This window comes from Paroedura picta, chromosome 2 (assembly GCF_049243985.1).
Source record: "Paroedura picta isolate Pp20150507F chromosome 2, Ppicta_v3.0, whole genome shotgun sequence".
NCBI lineage: Eukaryota > Metazoa > Chordata > Lepidosauria > Squamata > Gekkonidae > Paroedura > Paroedura picta.
Genome location: NC_135370.1, coordinates 176,188,425 through 176,211,521, shown reverse-complemented (window position 1 = coordinate 176,211,521; position 23,097 = coordinate 176,188,425). Strand labels below are relative to the sequence as shown.

Below are 23,097 nucleotides of genomic sequence, written 5' to 3'. Positions count from 1 at the left end.
ATTTCTAATTCTTGCAGAACGTACTTTGGGGACAGAGGACCATGGAGGACTATAGAGATCGGTAGAAATACATAATACTCTCTCCCCCAGAGAAAGTTCTGCATGAATCCGAAATTCTGGTTTCATTATATAAGGATTATACAAGGATTGATCTCTGAAGTCAACATTCTAATATGGCTATATGGGAAAACTCTATGCCAGTGAGGAAAAAGACGTTTTCAAAACGCGTCTCTAACCGGTTCACATTCTGGCCTATGTTTCCTGCTATCTAAATAAAAAACTCGTTGATTTTGTGAACCTACACGTAGCTTCTCAGTCAGCATGTGATCGTTTTGGCCGTCCAGAATATAATTACGGCATTTCTGAGGGCAACGAAGAATCGGCAGAAGGAACGGAGAGGGTGAAACACGGTGACTTTCCAAAGGGTGCCACCCTCCGCATAACCATAGGCGGACTCTGGGCGGTTTTTAAATTCACGTTTCAATGAAAACACACACAGAACGTTGACGGGGGGGGGGGGGAGCCGGAAAGACGAGGAAGCCTGTGGCTCCAAAGGGGGCGATGGTTATCACGCGCAAGAGCTTGTGTTTCCACATTCCCTCCTGTGCCGCTTTGTGAGCCAAGGGAAGTGAAAAGCCGAAAGCCAGCAAATACCCACAGCGCCTCTGTTTTTCCTCCCCCGGCTGGCTGGCAAGGTGTTCTTTCTTCTTGCGCCAAGCTCCTCGTGCGTGGGCGGCCATGCGCAAGGGGCGTTTGTCAGAGAGAGGGAGCTTTGTGGGCCCAGAAAACTCTAAGCCCTCCGCCCCAAGAGGGCCGGCTCCGTGACCAGGAGGCTGTCAGGCCTTCCGTCGGCTCAGCCCGCCACACAAGGAGGCCGTGGCTGCAAGGGAAAGATAGACTTTCACAAAAGGCCGGCAGCAGGGCCGCCTCTGTTGTTTTCTGTCGCTGCCGCACAGTTCCCGGCAGCTTGGAAACCGGTCTGTGTTGTCAGAGCAACCGGGGAAGCTTCTTCCGACAGCGGGTGGGTGTCAGGAGTCTGGGACAGGCCGTTTTGCCAGCTGGCTTTTCAGGTTCGCATGTGCTACTGAATTAATAGTGTTGTGAGATTGCGAGAGCTGAATTAATAGGCCGGTGGGGGTGGGGGAGGAGATGCAGCAGTGGTGGGGATGCCAACCTCCAGGAGGGAGCTGGGGATGCCATGGAATCGCAGCTCCTCTCCAGACTGCAGAGATCAGTTCCCCTGGAGGAAAGGGCTGCTTGGGAGGGGGGGCTCAGGGATGCCAGCCTCCAGGTGGGGCCTGGGGATCCCCTGGAATGACAGCTCCTCTCCAGACTGCAGAGATCAGTTCCCCTGGAGGAAAGGGCTGCTTGGGAGGGGGGGCTCAGGGATGCCAGCCTCCAGGTGGGGCCTGGGGATCCCCTGGAATGACAGCTCCTCTCCAGACTGCAGAGATCAGTTCCCCTGGAGGAAAGGGCTGCTTGGGAGGGGGGACTCAGGGATGTCAGCCTCCAGGTGGGGCCTGGGGATCCCCCAGAATTACAGCTCATCTCCAGCCTAAAGAGATCAGTTCCCCTGGAGGAAAGGGCTGCTTGGGAGGGGGGACTCAGGGATGCCAGCCTCCAGGTGGGGCCTGGGGATCCCCTGGAATGACAGCTCCTCTCCAGACTGCAGTGATCAGTTCCACCAGAGAAAATGGATATTTTGGAAGGAGAACTCTATGGCATCATACCCCACTGGGGATTCTGTTCTCCCCTGGCTGCATTCCCAAATCTCTAGCAATTTCTTAACCTGATTCTGGCAACCTGCTCCCCAACAGGTAACCGAGAGGGGGGAGAGAAACCAGGCCTACCTATGGGGCCTTGTGGTCTCCTGGAGTTACAACTGATTTCCGAATTCCATACTCCGGAGATCAGTACGCCAGGTGAATACGGTCATTTCGGAGTGTGTACTTTCTGGCATGGAACCCTAGCTGATGTCCCTCTCCATCCCCAGGCTCCGCCCCCAAATCAGGAACTTCTTATTGGCAGCTGTAAGTTGGCAGCTGTAAGCTCTGCTGAGCTGTCCGTCTCCAACGTTGGAAACATCCAGGGGAGAACTGCAGTGTTGGGAGGACTTAGGGGTTAAATTCCTGCTGGCTCTATCCCTCCCCCACCCCCTTTCCTGTGGCTTTCCAAACCCATCTGGCGGGGGCTTTCAGAGAATGCAGCCCATTCAGCTGTCCGTCAAGCCATGTCTCTCTTCCCACCAGAAAAAGCGGGCGAAATCTAGATCTGCCCGCATGTAATTCTGCAGACAGATTTGCAGAGCTTGATCGGAAAACACCTGGCTGGGAGGAGCAGCTGGCCTCCACGTTGAGGAATCCCCCATCCCAACAGGGAAATCACAGTGGCCGCTCTCTGTATTGTTTTTACCGTTTGCATGAGAAGTTGCAAATCAGTAGGTGCCCCCCCCCTTTTTTTTTTCCTGCCAATGCATTTCCGTGGCTAGTCCCTTATCTAGGTAATGGAGAACCCCCAGACTGTGAATCAACATCCCCTGGCCCATTTTATGCAGGAAAGGAGACCAAATCCCTGCTCACATTTTTTGTTTTGCATTGAGAACAGTCAAAGTCACAGCTGAAGACCGTTTTATGTAGAAGCGAGAAGGTTTTTAATACTGCCTTTTTTTTCTTTTACTAAGGAAGCCTCCTTTTCCCCCCAGTTAATGCATTTCTGTGGGTAGCCCCTTATCTAGGTAACGGAGAAACCCCAGACTAAGAATCAACATCCCCTGGCAGCTTTTACTCAGGAAAGGAGACCAAATCCCTGTTAATATTCTTGTTTTGCATTGAGAACAGTCAAAATCACAGCGGAAGACTGTTTTATATAGAAGGGAGGTTTTTTTACACTCCACATTCTACTCCCCCAAGGTGTCCCAAAGCAATTTGCAAAAGCCCTTTCCCTTCCTCTCCTCACAACAGACCCCCTGTGAGGCAGGTGGGCCTGAGAGAGCTCTAAGAGAACAGATTTAAGAGAATTGAGCCTGGCCCAGGCCCAGGGTCACTCAGCTGGCTGCATGTGGAGGAGCAGAGAATCAAACCCAGTTTTCCAGATCAGAGTCTGCCGTTTTTTCATCGCCTTCTTCACCAAGCTGTCTTTCTCCGCCCCAAAAGTGATGAACAGGTGGAATTCACTGCATTTGAGTAAAGCGATCCTATAATGTGGTTTTTAAAATTTGTGAGTAGAAGAGGAGGAAGAAGAAGAGTTGGTTTTTATACCCCCACTTTTCACTGCTTGAAGGAGTCTCAAAGCAGCTTCTATGATTCTAGGATTCTGTGATTCCATTTCCATGGTTTGTTCTAAACCAGCTGCAGAGAACAGGATTTACGATGGTGTCAGTGGGAAAGGGGAGGGGTTAACCCTTTCCCACCCCTCAACTGCATCTTTCCCCTGGACTGCCCTATAGCATCAGGCAGCAGATCACAGTTTGATTCTAGAAGCACCTTTAAGACCAACAACATTCCGTTCGAGGTATACGCTTTTGTGTGCATGCACACTTCCTCAGCTGCATCAAAGACTTCTACTATACTCATTTTGGTACTCACCCCCCTTATCGTATCTGAAGAAGTGTGTATGTACACAAAAGCTTATACTTTGTTGGTCTTAAAGGTGTCCCTGGATCCAAACTTTCTGCTTTTGTACCCAAGGTTACGTGTGCCCTGAACTCCACGTGCTACGAAGAGTCTCAACTGTGTGTGAAGGAGTCTCCAAAGAGGTGGGGTGTTCAGTTTTTAAGCAAGCGTTGGCTGCAGACTTGCATACCGCAACAATTCTTTCTCCGCCGAAAAGCGAATTGCTGTTTCCCTTGAGTGCGTGTGCGTGCTTGCTATTCACTGCTCATCCAAAAAGTTATCATACCTCGTTAAAAGCGCTGAGTCCTTCTGATGATGTGCTGGGCCTCACATTGGCCCTCACTGGGCCAATGTCTCCAATATGGTGGAGAGATTCCCCCAGTGAGGGCCAATCAGAGGCTCCTCTGCGTTCTGTGCCGCGTCCTAACACTCGTTGTGAAGAGGAAGAGTTGTCAGGAGGTAAGCTTGGGAGCTGGGACAACCATCCCGGTGCACCCTGCTGCATCTGCGCCTGTCTTCCACAGCTGTCCTACGCTACCTGCCCTCCTGGCTACAGAGAGAGCTTTAGGAGACATCTGGCCACACTTTGCTGTGTTGGCCCGGGCTTCCAGGCCGGCTCTGGTCTGCGGGGGCCCTTCCACTCTCCCGCGGCCTTTCTGTGGCCTGTTTTTAAGATGGGCTTTCCTCCTAGTCTAGGAACTGACTGTCAAATGTTGGGTTAGATGACATGGGCAAGGGCCAAGTCGGTCCTCCAACTCACCCTCCAGAAGACAAACCTGTTCAATCATGCACAAATCAACTAAACCGCAGCATTTTATTTATCTTATATGGAAAGTCCATCTTCTCATGGGCTGCTCATAAGGCAGTTTCAGCCGAAACCTAGAATCCTAGAATTGGGAGGGGCCATCCAGGAACTTTAGCCCAACCACCTGCTCAATGCAGGATCAGCCTCAAGCAGGGGTAGTCAACCTGTGGTCCTCCAGATGTCCATGGACTACAATTCCCACAAGCCCCTGCCAGCGTTTGCTGGCAGGGGCTCGTAGGAATTGTAGTCCATATACATCTGGAGGACCACAGGTTGACTACCCCTGGCCTAAAGCATCCAGGAGAAGGATCTGTGCAGCCGCTGCTTAAATATGGCCATTGAGGGGGAGCTCCCCACCTCCTTAGGCAGCCCCTTCCACTGCTGAACTAGACTCCTAGAATCCCAGAGTGGGAAGGGGCCATGCAGGCCATCTAGTCCCACCCCCTGCTCAGTGCAGGATCAGCCTCAAGCATCCAGGAGAAGGATCTGTCCAGCCGCTGCTTGAAGACCGCCAGTGAGGGGGAGCTCCCCACCTCCTTAGGCAGCCCCTTCCACTGCTGAACTAGACTCCTAGAATCCTAGAGTGGGAAGGGGCCATCCAGGCCATCTAGTCCCACCCCCTGCTCAATGCAGGATCAGCCTCAAGCATCCAGGAGAAGGATCTGTCCAGCCACTGCTTGAAGGCCGCCAGTGAGGGGGAGCTCCCCACCTCCTTAGGCAGCCCCTTCCCCTGCTGAACTAGACTCCTAGAATCCTAGAGTGGGAAGGGGCCATCCAGGCCATCTAGTCCCACCCCCTGCTCAGTGCAGGATCAGCCTCAAGCATCCAGGAGAAGGATCTGTCCAGCCGCTGCTTGAAGGCCGCCAGTGAGGGGGAGCTCCCCACCTCCTTAGGCAGCCCCTTCCCCTGCTGAACTAGACTCCTAGAATCCTAGAGTGGGAAGGGGCCATTCAGGCCATCTAGTCCCACCCCCTGCTCAGTGCAGGATCAGCCTCAAGCATCCAGGAGAAGGATCTGTCCAGCCACTGCTTGAAGACGGCCAGTGAGGGGGAGCTCCCCACCTCCTTAGGCAGCCCCTTCCACTGCTGAACTAGACTCCTAGAATCCCAGAGTGGGAAGGGGTCATGGAGGCCATCTAGTCCCACCCCCTGCTCAGTGCAGGATCAGCCTCCAGCATCCAGGAGAAGGATCTGTCCAGCCCCTGCTTGAAGACGGCCAGTGAGGGGGAGCTCCCCACCTCCTTAGGTAGCCCCTTCCACTACTGAACTAGACTCCTAGAATCCTAGAGGGGGAAGGGGCCATCCAGGCCATCTAGTCCCACCCCCTTCTCATTGCAGGATCAGCCTAAAACATCCAGGATAAGTAATAGCCTGGACTGCAGTATAACCTGATGAAGAGAGGTTCAAGGTGCTCCTGGATTTGAATTTTGCTCTTCAACAGTAGACAGTGTCCCACTCGCCTGCGGACAAGGTGGTGGACTGACTTCTGATCACCCCTACCTTCAATAATGAAATATTCAGAAATGGTTGGGAGACCCATCCCCATAATACAACATGCTGCCTTTTCAACTATGGAGAAAAATGGCCGTCTTTTCCCCGCAGAGGTCCAAATATTTCATTTCCAGGATATGGGTCATATTTTACCAGCTCGTGTCTGAAGCCGATGTTCTGAAATAAATGTTTATGAGCCTGCTGGGTATTGATGACTCCTAATGGATTATTTCAGAATGAGGAACGATTAATGCCAGCGGTGGGATATTATTGGAAAGGATCCTTAGAAATACTAACCAGAGGAAACTGCTGTGCAATTGAAAGCTTTTGTAACAGGCAATTACCTCTCCACTGAATGTTCATTTATTTGTTTGTTACATTTATATTCTGCTGTTTTCAGCACAGTGGCTCACGGTGGAGATAGCAGAGAGAGTGCCGCAAATTCTCTCCATGTTTGCTGCAACAATTCATCTGGTGATTTGATATTTAAATTTTAAAAAAGCGTATTCCTCCTTTGGAATTGATGATCCTGACCAACTGGGGATCTCATCAGGAGTGACGAGAGAGCTAACTAGGGATCTCTTTAGATAAGTTGAGAAGGCCTACTGGGGATCTCAGTAAATGGGATGGCAAGGCCAATTGTGGATATCAGTAAGTGGGACAAGAAGGCCAATTGGGGATCTCAAAGAGGTGATAAGGCCACTTAGAGACCTCAGCACATGCAGCACCAAGTCCTGTTGGGGATCTCAGTAAATGGGTTGAGAAGGCCTACTGGAAAACTCAGTAAGTGGGGCAACAAAACCAATTGGCGATCTCAGTAAATGGGATGACAAGGCCAATTTTTGATATCAGTAAGTGGAACAGCAAAAGCCTCTTGTGGCGCAGAGTGGCAAGGCAGCAGACATGCAGTTTGAAGCTCTGTCCATAAGGACGGGAGTTCGATCCCAGCAGCCGGCTCAAGGTTGACTCAGCCTTCCATCCTTCTGAGGTCGGTAAAATGAGAACCCAGCTTGCTGCTGGGGGGTAAACGGTAATGACTGGGGAAGGCACTGGGAAACCACCCCGTATTGAGTCTGCCATGAAAACGCTAGAGGGCGTCACCCCAAGGGTCAGACATGACCCGGTGCTTGCACAGGGGATACCTTTACCTTTAAGTGGAACAGCAAGGCCAATTGGGGATCTCATTAAATTGGGTGACAAAGCCAATTGTGGTGTGATGGCCTATTTGGGATTTGTTAATGGGATGACAAGACCAACTGGAGACCCCACTAAGTAGGACAATATGGCCAATTGGGGACCCGATAAAGGAAATTCCAAGGCCAATTTGGGGCTTCAGTAACTTGGACAACAATATCAACTGGGGATCTTAATGAATGGAATGACTTCTCATTCCATTCTGTTCCAGTCTGTTGGGGATCTCAGTAACTCTTTCCTGAGGTTCTTGATCTGCAGCCATCAAGCATAGGATCTGGGAATCTCCGTGTAACAAGCTCCCCTGCTACCTAGTTAAATTATGTCCAAGCCCAGAAGCTGAACTAAGCCACATGGCACTTTCTGTCTCTTAATGGCTGCACAACATTTTCTTCCGTCATGATACAAGGCCTGAAATAGTGCCCAAAAATGAGTAGGGATGCTTTTTACTGCCAGACATGTGCATGAAAAGCTCCCATTCTCTTTTGGCTCAGCCCTGTTCCGTACTCAAAGATATCGATCTTTAGCTTCTCGTCCAAACGTAGAGGAGGTGTGGCTGGATTTCTTTCACAAGTAGCTCAGTTGCAAGCAGACGGCAAACGTTTGAGGACAACTCTTTAATCTGCCCTTAAAAGGGAGGGAAAGATCCCCAGTTCTCTGCTTCAAGCAGTGGCCAAGGAGGAGGACGAGGAGGAGCCGTGGCCCGGTACTGACTGATCAACGGACTGGTACCGGTCCACGGACCAGGGGTTGGGGACCACTGGTTTAGAGCACAGCATTTGGGTATTTAGGTTTTCAGAAAGCCAGGAAGATTAGGGGCCCTTGTTCTTGAACCAGTTTGAATCCAGTGGCAACTTTGAGACCAGTGAAGTTTTAATCAAGCTTTCATGAACATCGCACATTTTGTTAGACACCGGAATGGGAGTTACTAAACCACATATATCAGTAGAAAATTGATCATTGTTGTGACGGCCTATCGGGGATCTCAGTAAATGAACAGGACAAGGCCAACTGAAGGCCCCAGAAAGTTATTCAATATGGCCAATTGGGAATGACAATTGGGAGCCTCAGTAACTTGGACAACAATACCAATTCGGGATCTCAGTAAGTGGGATGAAGAGGCCTATTTTGCATGATGAAGGTGTTTACAAGGATCTAAGAGAAATAAGCTAGGTTTATCAGGTTCTCGTTTGTAAACTTGACTTGTTATTTCTAGCCCATGACCCACTCTCTAGTTATATATGTGGCCTAGGAACTCCCATTTCATTATGTTTGAGGAAGTGTATGTGGTCACGGAAGCTTACACCTTGAATAAAACTTTGTAGGTCTTAAGGGTGCCCTGGAACTCAAACGTTGTTCGGCTGCTTCAGACCAGTGTGGCGGCCCACCTGAATGTACCTGAAGAAGTGTGCATGGACACAAATGCTTATACTTTGTAGATCTTATAGGTGCTGCTGGACTCAAACTGTGTTCGGCTACTTCAGACCAACGTGGCTACCCACTTGTATTCAGTTTTCCACCACGGCCCCCTAAAGCTGCCACATTTGGAATAGTTTACCTGTTTCCCCATAGATTTCCAGCAGTTGGACTTCCTGTAGTTACTAAAACATTGTGCCTCAGGTAGTGTTAGAATTTGACCGATCAGATGTCTTTCAAGCAGGGAACGTTTAAAACATTGACTTATTTTTACAACCGTAACAATGAACCGACCGAGTTATACTAACAGCAGGGACTTCTAAAAAGGCTCCAGGGCCTCGTTCCCTCCCTCCTGAGAAGCTTTGTAGACCACAGAGCCAGAGAACACAGAGGCTCACTTTCATTCCCACATCAGCTGAGGGTTCCAACTTCTGCGTGAGGCCTGGAGATATCCCAGAATCACAACTAATTTCCAGGCTACAAAGATCAGTTCCCCCAGAGAAAGTGGATGCTTCTGAGAGTGGGCTTTATGACGTAGTACCCAGATGGATCGCTGGTCTGAACCAGCACAGATCTTCTGATGTTTTTATGAAGGCCTCGGCCTGTCCCCAGATGAACTGGCTGGCCCCTGTGTGAGACAGGAGGCTGGACTGGATGGACCCCTGGTCTGACCCAGCAGGGCTCTCCTGATGTCCTTAGGAAGGCCTCGGCCTCTCTGCCCTGTTGCTGGCCCTCCAGAGGAACTGGCTGGCCCCTGTGTGAGACAGGAGGCTGGACTGGAGGGACCCCTGGTCTGACCCAGCAGGGCTCTCCTGATGTCCTTAGGAAGGCCTTGGCCTCTGTGCCCTGTTGCTGGCCCTCCAGAGGAACTGGCTGGCCCCTGTGTGAGACAGGAGGCTGGACTGGAGGGACACCTGGTCTGACCCAGCAGGGATATATATTCTAATCAGGGGGAAAAACCTAGATTTTTCTTGGTTTAATTTATAATTGTGCTCTTCTGTACAAATTTCTGCTTTACTACACCCATGTGCTCCTAAGACAGTAAAGCTTTATGGGAAGCCCAAATTCACTGATGCATTAAGAAAGTTGACTTTGGCTAGCCAAAGAACACCAGAGTGAGCCCATAAAATATTTGGGCCGCTTCCACTGGAGGAGCCAAATGTGGAAATGAATTTCCTTACTGTTGAGACGCAATAGCTTTAATTTCTCTGGGGATAGATGTGTGAAAATAAAAATGAGACAAGGAGCTGGCTTTTATACTCTGCTTTTTTCTACTCAAAGGAGTCTCAAAGCGGCTTCCAGTCGCCTTCCCTTTCCTCTCCCCACAACAGACACCCTGTGAGGGAGGGGAGGCTGAGAGAGCCCTGAGATTACTGAGGAAGAAAAGTTGGTTCTTATATGCTGCTTTTCTCTACCTGGAGTCTCAAAGCGGCTTACAATCGCCTTCCCTACCTCTCTGCACAAACAGGTACTCTGTGAGGTCGATGAGGCTGGGAGAGCTCTGGGAGAACTGTGACTGGCTTAGAAGGCTTCATGTGGAAGAGGTGTGGGGCACCAAACCCAGTTCTCCAGATTAGAGTCCATTACCGTTGACCACTACACCAAACTACCTAGCTTCAGAATTCTTTTTGGAAGCAGGAACTAGTAAACAGGAGGATATTTTAAATATGAGTCAAAGAACCCCAAGAAGATTATATAAATAAATATAAACAAACAGCCAAATGTTAAAACCATTTTACATACAATTAGAAATATTAAAATATATGAAAATACCTCTATTTACTGTTAAAGAAATAAAAAAAAACAGATAAGCCATCCATATGTATAATCAGTAGCAGGAGTCCAAACCACAGAGAATTAGTTGATGAAACCACATTGTGTAGCTTAAGCCACAGTGTACTGCGAGATGAGGATCGGTGGGCAATGCAAAGGTTTCTGCAGAACACAGAAGAGCGAGATCAAGTCAGTGAGCCAAGGGGCAAAGTAGTTAAGAGCGAGTCAGTATCTCTCGAATTTTTTCCATAATTTCCTTTATAGCGAGATCACGTCAGTGAGCCAAGGGGCAAAGTAGTTAAGAGCGAGTCAGTGTCTCTCGATTTTTTTTCTGTTATTCCCTTTATAGTCTGCTTTTTTTTTGCCGAAACACTCAAGCCGGGTTACACGGTGAATACAACCAGTAAAATGAGACATTCAATAAGCCATCTAATAGGACTAGGATTGCGGAAATACGAAGCTAGTAAAATGAAGTGTTAGAGACGATGTGTTGATGCTTCAGGAGGGGGAGAAATAATTACCAAAGAGGGTTCCTGCTTCCTCGTCCCCAGCCCCTCCATGAGTGATGACAGCAGAAGTCGATAAGGTCACCAGTGGTATTAGGATAATTATTGCCCCGGGCAAAATCAATTCAGCCTGGGCAGGAGTCACAGGGACCTTGCTTGTTGATTGGAGGCTTTAATGACCTACCCCATTCTTTCTCTCCCCCCCCCCCTCCATCCTCTTTTTTAGGATGAACTCGACCTTACGGATAAACACAGAGAAGCGATGTTTGCGCTTCCGGCCGAAAAGAAATGGCAGATCTACTGCAGCAAAAAGAAGGTAGGAGAATCAACCGAAAATCAGTTCACCTGCTGAGGTTCTTCCGTACATTTCTTGAAGCGGTTTCCGAAGAGAGAGGAAAGCTCTGCGGGACACGTGGGACGGTTCTGGAAAAGACAGAAGGGGAACAAAAAGCCCAACCTGATAAGACAGGACCCCGAAGATTGAGCAGCAAATACGTTTGAAAAATTTAAATACAAATATTTATTATTAAGTGTACAGTTAGAAGACTAAAAATGCATGAAACCTTAAGAATCACAGTCTCAGGGGTTGCACGTGGCATGACCTTATACCATAAGCATTTTGACCCAAAGGGTCTGCTTCCGTGGTCAAATAAACCCAACGCACAGATAATAGTACAGTATTACAAGGAGACCTGTCTGGTGGCATAAGAATAATACAATGTGAAGTTCTCAACAATGTATAATAATTTCAGATTTCAGATGTGGAGCTCACCATGAAAAATCAAAGCAGTCAGAACCACCATTGTCTCCAGGGCCAAGATTCTGAAAGCAGAACCATAGAATCATAGAGTTGGAAGGGTCCGCAAGGGTCATCTAGTCTCATCCTCTGCAGGATGCAGGAAGCTCACAACTACCTGCCCACCCACAGTGACCCCAATTCCATGCCCAGATGATACCCCTCCCACCCCCCCAAGCCAGAATCCCTGGTATGTCTGGCCTGGAAGAAATTCGCTTCCTGATCCCAAAGTGCCAATGGGTATTTCCCTGGGCATGCAAGAAAGGGCCACAAGAGCCAAGCACCGACACAATCCCTTCTGCCCACCCACTCACAATCTGCCTTATTATTATACTAAGGGCGAAGCCCGTTGCATTCAGGAATACAATGGGAGCTAGACCAGGGAAGTGGGGTGGAAGAACTCTGTGGACGGCCTCTCCCTCCCCCCAGGACCTGGAAAGGCTGCAGGGGCAGATCCCACTCAGCAGGGATCTGTAGCCTCTGAGCATGGGGGGGGGAATGGAATGGGGAGGGGTGGTCAGGGGTGGGGGACAGAAGGCAATTGGCTGGCTGCTGGATAGACAGGCAAGCCGGTTGGAGGAGGAGGCACCCAGGGGCGGGACAGCCGCCCTGAGTGGGTGTTAACCGCTGAGTGGCACTAAGCCATGAGACCAGCTCCTCCTCCAAGCCCTTACCAGCAATATTAAGTGGAACAGATGATTCTTATGCCCCCAACCAGGTGTAATTTTAATACTGTATTATTATATTTATTTATTGTCTTATTATTATACCACCCCTATTGGACCCTCCATCTTGGGGTGGTTTGCAGCATTTAATAAATACTTCGCGTTTGTGCATATAGCTTATTTGACCACTGATGAAGACCCTCTAGGTTGAAACGCATTGGGCCTCTGGTCATACCCTGTTCAACCCTTGAGGCTGCACATGCAATATTGCCGGACTGCGATTCCTTTAACGTTGTTTTTAATCTTCTTAATGTGCACTTAATAATAAATATGTGTATTTTAATTTGATTTATTATTAGAGTACGCATTAGGCCCTCAAGCTTCAGGTTCTTGAATGGTTCTGGAGGAACTGGCTGTGATGCGTGGTGTTCTCTTGAGCATGGCATTCTCCTTCCCCTTAAAAAAAATAACTTCAGATGCTAAGGAGGGCCAGCTCTGGTTTGTCCTCGGAGGAAGGACCATCAAGGAAGCCCAGGGTGGCTGTGCAGAGGCGAGCAGCGGCAGACCACCTCCCAAACGTTTGGCCGCAATCAAGCCACTAGCCCATAATGTCTGTGAGGGCTTCTGCTTTACCGCTTTACTCTGGAACTCCTTTATTCTGCTCTGGTTCAGCCTCACTTGGAGTCCTGTGTTCAGTTTTGGGCTCCACAATTGAAGAAGGATGTAGACAAACTGGAGCGTGTCAAGAGGAGGGCAACAAAGATGGGGTTTGGAGACATATAAGGAAAGGTTGGGGGGGCTTGGTCTGTTTAGCCTGGAGAGGAGACAACTGAGAGGGGATCTGATAACCATCTTCTATTTAAAAGGCTGCCATGTAGAGCAGGGGTAGTCAACCTGTGGTCCTCCAGATGTCCATGGACTACAATTCCCATGAGCCCCTGCCAGTGTTTGTTGGCAGGGGATCTTGGGAATTGTAGTCCATGAACATCTGGAGGGCCACAGGTTGACTACCCCTGATGTAGAGGATGGAGCAGAGTTGTTCTCTCTTGCCCCGGAGAGATGGACCAGAACCAGTGGGATGAAATTAATACAAAAGAAATTCTGTCCAAACATTTGGAAGAAGTTCCTGACAGTAAGAGCGGTTCTTCAGTGGAACAGGCTTCCTCCGGAGGTGGTGGGTTCTCCATCTTCGGAAATTTTTAACCAGAGGCTGAAGAGCCATGTGATGGAGAGGCTGATTCTGTGAAGGCTCAAGGGGGAGGCAGGTGACAGTGGATGAGCGAGAGGGTTGGGAGTGCCCTGCATAGTGCAGGGGGTTGGACTAGATGACCCATGAAATCCCTTCCTGACAGTCAGAGCGGTTCCTCAGTGGAACAGGCTTCCTCGGGAGGAGGTGGGTTCCCCATCTTTGGAGATTTTTAAACAGAGGCTGGAGAGCCATCTGACGGAGAGGCTGATTAGGCAGATGGTGAATGGGTGAGCAGAAGGGATGTGTCAGTGTTTTTCTCTTGTGCCCTTTCTTGCCTGCCCAGGGAAATGCTGATTGCCACTTTGTGGTTAGGAGGTCAATTTCCTCCAGGCCAAACTGGGGGGGGGGGGGGGGTGGACATGTAGGCAAATAGTTGTGAATTTGCTGTATTCTGCAAGGGGTCAGACTAGATGACCCTGTATGTCCCTTCCAATTCTGTGATTCCTGTGTGGGGTACATCCCTCATCCCTTTGCCTTCTGCGAGGTCTTTGCCAGCCTCCTGAACCGGGAGGCCGTGCCATTTCTGGACGCTGCAAAGAGAGGCTCGCATGTTACCGTCTCGCTGGGCAAATGCATTGCCTGAAAGCCTCCTTTAATGCTTCTTTGGTAATGGGTAAATTGCCCTTGAAAAACATAACTTGGGGAAGGCACAGCTTTGTAATGAGGCTTTGCAAGTGCTTTATGGAGACTCGTGTCCCCAAGGCTTAATTTGTGTTACATGATTAAAACCAAGCAGGACTTTAAAGGGGGAGCAAAAAATCGCCTTGCCCGTCTCCAGTGTGTGTTAGATTCATGCATACCATAAAATCGGCGTCTGAAGGCAGGACTGCACTTTGCAGAATGCCTTTATTGGGACTGGCTGCGTTGACACCACCCTAACCTGGAGGGACCAGGCTGAGCCGATCTCACCAGAGAAGCTAAGCAGGGTCGGCCCTGGTTAGTCCTGGGATGGGAGGCCACCGAAGACGTTCAGGCTTGCTGTGCAGAGGCAGGCCATGGGCAAACCCACCCCTCGAAGTCTTGCTCTGAGAACCCTGGTGGGTCTCCGTAGATCAGTGGTAACTTGATGGCATTTATCACCATCCCAGTGTCATGAAAGCATGCGCCAGCTTCTGAGTTCACCAGACATGACTCTGACAGACCAAGGGTCTCCATCTCTATAGAAGGCAGCTTCCCATGTTCTTCTTTAACACCATCTCTGTACTGAATGCCGGGGCTCCTCTGGGTAAGAGAAGGGAGGACTTCAAGAAGGACGTGGATAAAATTGAAAGGGTACAGAGGAGAGCGACGAGGATGAACTGGGGCCAAGGGACCAAGCCCTATGAAGATAGGTTGAGGGACTTGGGAATGTTCAGCCTGGAGAAAAGGAGGTTGAGAGGGGACATGATAGCCCTCTTGAAGTATTTGAAAGGTTGTCACTTGGAGGAGGGCAGGATGCTGTTTCCGTTGGCTGCAGAGGAGAGGACATGCAGTAATGGGTTTAAACTTCAAGTACAACGATATAGGCTAGATATCAGGAAAAAAGTTTTCACAGTCAGAGTAGTTCAGCAGTGGAATAGGCTGCCTGAGGAGGTGGTGAGCTCCCCCTCACTGGAAGTCTTCAAGCAAAGGTTGGATACACACTTTTCTTGGATGCTTTAGGACGCTCTGGGCTGATCCTGCGTTGAGCAGGGGGTTGGACTAGATGGCCTGTGTGGCCCCTTCCAACTCTATGATTCTGTAGGGGTGGGGGTTGGCATCCTGGAGTCGTAAATGATGCCGTGTCCACAACTCCTCCGTCTCTGCCTCTCAGTTAGGCTCCTTGTCAGCCCTCGCTGTGCCTTGCCAGCCGTGCTTGGTTCAGTAAGGAGAGCAAAATTGCTGCACCTCAATGTTTATGGTGACGGGGCGCCTGGACAATCGATGTGCTGCCAAAATTAATGGGGCTTAAAAGCAACAAGGCACTTCTGGAGGACATTTAGGAGGGTGCCCTCTTGTTAAATATTTACAAGCCTCTTTGGATGCCGCCGGGGGGGGGGGGGGAGAGAAGTCATTTGTACCTTTGGGATGGAGGCCATAAGCCAATTCGGCTCTTGGGAGGGAGCGGAGAGAAAACCACTCAAGTGTCTGTTGCAGCTGAGTGACCCTGGAGGAATTCTGGCATCTCCAGCCTCAGAGTGGTCTTGGGGGTGGGGATTCCGTCAGCTGGGACCCTTCTGGGTCCAGTTTCCAAAAGTCTGGGAAGAAAAGCTGGAGGGTGTTGAAAAGACTTGCCCAACGCACAACGGGGAATCCGCTGACCACTTGACGGGTATTGTCGCAGTATGTTATGAGAAGACAAGAAACAGCAATCTGATTAGATTTCTTAGATTTCTCCTGGGTCAGGGGCCCCTAGTCTCTTAGAACCGGCAGGGCATAGTTCACTTTGGGGGGAATATTTGGAGAGGTGATTAATCCCGCAGGTTCACCAGGCCCAGACCGTGAAGGGCCTTAAAGGTCAAAACCAGCACCGTGAACCTAATCTGGGACTCCATTGGGAGCCAGTGCAGCTGCCTGAGCAGAGGTCGAATGTAAGCTCTCCACCAAGTTCTGGTGAGGACTCTGTCAGCTGTAACTTCTGGAGTAGGGACAAGGGACGGCCTGCATGGAGTGAGTGATGTAGGGAGAGGAAAGGGAAGGCAAATGTAAGCTGCTTTGAGACTCCTTCAGGTAGAGAAAAGTGGCATATAAGAACCAACTCTTCTTCTTCTTCTTCAGTAATCTCAGGGCTCTCTCAGCCTCCCCTCCCTCACAGGGTGTCTGTTGTGGGGAGAGGAAAGGGAAGGCGAATATAAGCCGCTTTGAGCCTCCTTTGGGTAGAGAAAAGCAGCATATAAGAACCAACTCTTCTTCTTCTAAATTGACTAAACTGAGGATATTGCACTTTGAAGAAGAGTTGGTTTTATGCCCCGCTTTTTACTGCCTGAAGGAATCTCAAAGCAGTTTACAATTGCCTATCCTTCCTCTCCCCAAAACAGATACCCTGGGAGGTCGGTGAGGCTGAGAGAGCTTCTGACAGGATTGCTCAGGGAGAACAGCACTATCAGGACTGTGGCGAGCCCAAGGTCACCCAGCTGGCTGCATGTGGAGGAGCAGGGAATTAAAGCCAGCTAGCAAGATTAGAAACTACCACTCTTAACCTCTACACCACGCTGGTCAAGTTATGAGAAGACAAGAGTCCCTTTGACCGCTCTCTTGTTTGTGGAGCCCTTGATACTTTTTCTTTCTTGTCCAAGCGGGAGCAACTTCCTTCTGCCTTGAAAGTTGCCCCAGAGGATCCCTAAGGATCCTGGCCTCACTTCTTCCTCCAACCTTGTCAGAATATGCAAAATCTCCATTGTGCATAACTGAGCATGATATAAAGGGTGTCCTGCAAGGGGCATCGAAGGAGATGTGTAGCATAAACAGGAGCTTCCTGAAGAGTTTTAAATTGTCTTTTCCTGTATCCTTATTGGTCGAAGAGGAAACTTCCCCGTCTTTGAGTTCACTTCTTCCTTGTTTGCCCCCAGAACAGCAGCGGGACAACAGAAGAATAACAACAGCTATTTACTTAGCTCTCTCTCTACATTGTTGTTTCTCTCCTGAATAAAAAACTATTTTATTCTTTAAGCAACCCGGTCTGCTAACAGACCTTTGATGACCTGCTTGAACAAGCGTTTCCTAGAGCAGGGGTAGTCAACCTGTGGTCCTCCAGATGTCCATGGACTACAGTTCTCATGAGCCCCTGCAGCGTTCGCTGGCAGGGGCTCATGGGAATTGTAGTCCATGGACATCTGGAGGACCACAGGTTGACTACCCCTGCCCTAGAGTAGATTCATCTCAAGGAAGCTCAAATCTGCTCTCTCCTGGTCAGACATGGTTCTCCCTTTCTTTTCGTGGATGCTTGAGGCTGACCCTGCATTGTACAGGGGGTTGGACTAGATGGCCTGGATGGTCCCTTCCCACTCTAGGATTCTATCACATCACTAACTCCTGCATCTCCCAAGGTTTCTTTTTTCTACCCCCCCCAAACCACACTTACAATAAGCTAATATTGCATGACCCAATATCTTTCACAGTCAATTGGCTCATTGTTTTTAAAGCTTCAACTTAAAACCTAAAAGATTGCTAACAGATGCGGGTTTTGGCTGCACCAACCACTCCTAGAAGAGAGAACAGAGACCAGGTACTGGATGTGGAATGTACCAGAAACCTCCCTTTTAAAAAGAGAGACTCCGAAAGGATTTCCTTTTGAAACACAGAATACAAACATAAAGTTGGAAGGGACTCTAGAGGCCATCTAGTCCAACCCCTTGCTTAATGCTGGATCAAACTTACTGCATCCGAGATAAGTCACCTCCAGATTAGACTTCTGAAATTCATCCCTTCTCCAAAAGTTACAGCTGGTCCAAAAGAGCCCCAGTGATTCCCCACTCTAATCTGGAGAACTGGATTTGATTCCCCACTCCTCCACATGCAGCCAGCTGGGCGACCCAGTTCTCTCAGAGCACTCTCGGCCCCACAAGGTGCCTGAAGTGGGGAGAAGGAGGGAAGGCGATTGGGACTCCTCAAGGTAGTAAAAAGTGGGGTACAACCCCCCCCCCCAATTCTTCTTCTTCACAAAGTTCAGAAATGAAAACAAAAATCAAAACAAAAACTCCTTTCCAGGTTGCCTAGGCAACAGTTCTTGGGCTACACACCTTCTAGCTTCAATACACGGACCAGTCAGGATCTTCCGATTTCGAAGGCTTCCGTTCCAGGAAATCCAATCAAATTGCTTGGCAATTCCCATCTGGCTGTTTGGCACTAAGCTGGTAAAGTCAGTCTCTAATCTGGCTTCAAGCAATTCTCCGGCCACTCAACGTTCTTCCTCCCCTGCCCCCCCCTCCCCCCATTTTGCAGAGGACTTGCTTGCCCAGTTCATCTCGATAAAGGGAGGAGAGCTGGCTGGCAAAGCTAAACTTCTTGCAAAGTCCTGGGGCCGGATCCTAACCTTTACCTTTCACTTTCTCGCTATGGACGGAAATAGGAACTAAGAGAATCCTGCAAGGAGAAGTAGAACCGTTTTTTTATACGCCGCTTTTCCTTACCCAATGTGGCTTATAAACACATTTCCCTTCCTCTCCCCACAACAAACACCCTGCGGGGCTGAGAGAGCCCTGAGATTACTGAAGAATAAAAAGAGTTGATTCATATGCCGCTTTTCTCTCCCGAAGGAGGCTCAAAGCGGCTTACATTCGCCTTCCCTTTCCTCTCCCCACAACAGACACCCTGTGAGGGAGGGGAGGCTGAGAGAGCCCTGAGATTACTGAAGAAGAAGAAGAGTTGGTTCTTATATGCCGCTTTTCTCTACCCGAAGGAGGCTCAAAGCGGCTTACAATCACCTTCCCTTTCCTCTCCCCACAACAGACACCCTGTGAGGGAGGGGAGGCTGAGAGAGCCCTGATATTACTGAAGAAGAAGAAGAGTTGGTTCTTCTATGCCGCTTTTCCCTACACGAAGGAGTCTCAAAGTGGCTTACAATCACCTTCCCTTTCCTCTCCCCACAACAGACACCCTGTGAGGGAGGGGAGGCTGAGAGAGCCCTGAGATTACTGAAGAAGAAGAAGAGTTGGTTCTTATATGCCGCTTTTCTCTACCCGAAGGAGGCTCAAAGCGGCTTACAATCACCTTCCCTTTCCTCTCCCCACAACAGACACCCTGTGAGGGAGGGGAGGCTGAGAGAGCCCTGATATTACTGAAGAAGAAGAAGAGTTGGTTCTTCTATGCCGCTTTTCCCTACACGAAGGAGTCTCAAAGTGGCTTACAATCACCTTCCCTTTCCTCTCCCCACAACAGACACCCTGTGAGGGAGGGGAGGCTGAGAGAGCCCTGATATTACTGAAGAAGAAGAAGAGTTGGTTCTTATATGCCGCTTTTCCCTACACGAAGGAGTCTCAAAGTGGCTTACAATCACCTTCCCTTTCCTCTCCCCACAACAGACACCCTGTGAGGGAGGTGAGGCTGAGAGAGCCCTGAGATTACTGAAGAAGAAGAAGGGTTGGTTCTTATATGCCGCTTTTCTCTACCCGAAGGAGGCTCAAAGCGGCTTACAATCACCTTCCCTTTCCTCTCCCCACAACAGACACCCTGTGAGGGAGGGGAGGCTGAGAGAGCCCTGATATTACTGAAGAAGAAGAAGAGTTGGTTCTTCTATGCCGCTTTTCCCTACACGAAGGAGTCTCAAAGTGGCTTACAATCACCTTCCCTTTCCTCTCCCCACAACAGACACCCTGTGAGGGAGGGGAGGCTGAGAGAGCCCTGATATTACTGAAGAAGAAGAAGAGTTGGTTCTTATATGCCGCTTTTCCCTACACGAAGGAGTCTCAAAGTGGCTTACAATCACCTTCCCTTTCCTCTCCCCACAACAGACACCCTGTGAGGGAGGGGAGGCTGAGAGAGCCCTGATATTACTGAAGAAGAAGAAGAGTTGGTTCTTATATGCCGCTTTTCCCTACACGAAGGAGTCTCAAAGTGGCTTACAATCACCTTCCCTTTCCTCTCCCCACAACAGACACCCTGTGAGGGAGGTGAGGCTGAGAGAGCCCTGAGATTACTGAAGAAGAAGAAGGGTTGGTTCTTATATGCCGCTTTTCTCTACCCGAAGGAGGCTCAAAGCGGCTTACATTCGCCTTCCCTTTCCTCTTCCCACAACAGACACCCTGTGGGGTGGGTGAGGCTGAGAGAGCCCTGATATCACTGCTCGGTCAGAACAGTTTTATCAGTGCCGTGGCGAGCCCAAGGTCACCCAGCTGGCTGCATGTGGGGGAGCGCAGAATCGAACCCAGATTAGAAGTCCGCACTCCTAACCACTACACCAAACTCGCTTCTTAGCTTCTAGGGAGAATTCACGCTTTCCTTGATCAACGAGAACCCACTTCTGTGTCTTCATGTGGAGCAGGGGAGAATCAAACCTCCGGACCAGAGGTCCCCGCTCTTATCCCAGCACCACGCCAGCTTGCACAGCTTCTTGCATCCACTGGGCCAAAGTTAGATCTGTGGAACAAAGGTGGGCGACATCCCCTTCCTGGGACAAGAACCAAACAATGGCAGGCCAGGCCATTTTGATTAGCAGGCAGGCACGGATCAGTACCCAAGACAACCCCTTTGCGGTGCTGACGGTCATGGTAGAGAGGGCTCCCCTTCCTGCCACTGTGTTTCCTTTTCTCTTGCAGTCACAACTGATTGGTTCAGAGATTCCCTTTACTCTTACCGCCCCTTGTAGCATCCTTACCCTCCACACACTTAGAAGAAGAAGAAGACGAGTTGGTTTTTATACCTCACTTTTTACCTCAACCCGGCTCCATCCCCCAGATCTCTGGGTACTTTTCCACCTTGAGTTGACATGCTATTTGAAGAAGTTGGTTCTTATACCCCGCTTTTCACTGCCCGAAGGAGTCTCAAAGCGGCTTCCCGTCGCCTTCCCTTCCTCTCCCCACAACAGACCCCCTGTGAGATTGGGGGTGGGGGGGGGGCTGAGTGAGAGAAACTGCTCTGGGAGAACAACACTATCAGGTCTGTGACAAGCCCAAGGTCACCCAACTGGTTGCATGTGGAGGAGCAGGGAATCGAATTAGGATTTAGGATGCTTAGGGCTAATCCTGCGTTGAGCAGGGGGTTGGACTAGATGGCCTGTATGGCCCCTTCCAACTCTATGATTCTGTGATTCTATGAATGCGGCTTCCCAGGGTTTCATGAAACCCGAGTAGAGAAAGCTCGACCTAACAGGTTTTCCCCTTGACTCAGACTTTCTGCTGCTGCTTCAGACCAACACGGCAACTCACCTGAATCTAGGTCAAGGTTGTTGTTGTCAGGTGCAAAGTCATGTCCGACCCATTGCGACCCCATGGACAATGATCCTCCAGGCCTTCCTGTCCTCTGCCATTCCCCGGAGTCCATTTAAGTTTGCACCGACTGCTTCAGTGACTCCATCCAGCCGCCTCATTCTCTGTCGTCCCCTTCTTCTTTTGCCCTCGATCGCTCCCAGCATTAGGCTCTTCTCCAGGGAGTCCTTCCTTCTCATGAGGTGGCCAAAGTCTTTGAGTTTCATCTTCAGGATCTGGCCTTCTAAGGAGCAGTCCGGGCTGATCTCCTCTAGGACTGACCGGTTTGTTCGCCTTGCAGTCCAAGGGACTCGCAAGAGTCTTCTCCAGCACCAGAATTCAAAAGCCTCAATTCTTTGACGCTCGGCCTTCCTTATAAGGTCAAGAAAGCACTATAAATACATATAAATACATTTCTAGAAAGCACTATAAATACATAAGATTTCACTCCAAAAAGCCCAGAAAATACCTAACCCTGCCTCAGCCCTGAGTCAAGATTTCTGGAAATTTTGCATCCCCTGGCAGGGGCCAGACTCTGCGTAGACTCTGATCAGATGAGATGAGGCCAGCCAGTTTGCTTTGCTTCATCCGATCTTCATGTCCTCTTCCCTCCCGTCCTACACTTCGTTGACATCCTGGCAGGGCTGTGGCAGGGCTGTTTCTTTTCTTTTGTTTGGCACTGGGATCCTCCCCAAAATTTGCCTGCCCCAATTCAGAGGTTAAAAGTAGTGAAGGAGCCCTGACTTTTATAGACAGAACTTTGCAGGTTCCAGGTTCTCCCTCACAGCTTGCAGGACTGTAGGGCTCAGGCCGTAAGTGGGAGCTGGAGAACTTCCAAACGCTTCCATTTCCGAGGCTTGAAAAGTCCCAGATTGCTTTCTTCAAGGTGCCCATTTCAGAAACGGCAAACAGTAAAGCTTTATTGCAAATGCATCTTGCATTTGGGTCTTTAGAGGGGTAAGTGGCAGAAATGCTGTCTGAAGCTGTCTGCCCATGAGGCTGGGAGTTCATCACTGGCCATTTTGGGAAGGGTGGGCTGACATGATCATATATGGTCAGCTGAGCCTCTTATGGCACAGACTGGTAAAGCAGCACACATGCAGTCTGAAAGCTCTGCCCATGAGGCTGGGAGTTCGATCCCAGCAGCAGGCTGAAGGTTGATTCAGCCTTCCATCCTTCCGAGGTCGGTGAAATGAGTACCCAGCTTACTGGGGGGTAAAGGGTAATGACTGGGGAAGGCACTGGCAAACCTCCCCGTATTGAGTCTGCCATGAAAATGCTGGAGGGCATCACCCCAAGGGTCAGACATGACCCGGTGCTTGCACAGGGGATACCTTTACCTTTACAATATACAAAAATGCAATAAAATATCCCATTTAAGATCCTTTACCTAACTTATTGAGAAGAGCCTAATGCTGGGAGCGATCGAGGGCAAAAGAAGAAGGGGACGACAGAGAATGAGGCGGCTGGATGGAGTCACTGAAGCAGTCGGTGCAAACTTAAATGGACTCCGGGGAATGGTAGAGGACAGGAAGGCCTGGAGGATCATTGTCCATGGGGTCGCGATGAGTCGGACACGACTTCGCACATAACAACAACAACCTAACTTATGCAGAATTTCTAAAAAACACCTTCAGTAGGTCACGTTTGACAAAATAATATTGGCTCTTCTCCCCCCCCCTCTTTTTTTTTGCTGCTGTATCAAATAGAGACATTCTGTGTGAAATGTTAGAATC

The 23,097-nt window shown here is 49.7% G+C and overlaps 1 protein-coding gene across 1 annotated transcript in view; it reads left to right on the top strand.

The window, feature by feature from the left end:
* Nucleotides 1-23,097, top strand: part of LOC143830832 (disheveled-associated activator of morphogenesis 1-like) — a 132,338-nt gene that overhangs the window by 84,081 nt on the left and 25,160 nt on the right. The window contains 1 exon segment of the mRNA XM_077323907.1: nt 11,019-11,108. Coding sequence (XP_077180022.1) covers nt 11,019-11,108 — 90 coding nt within the window.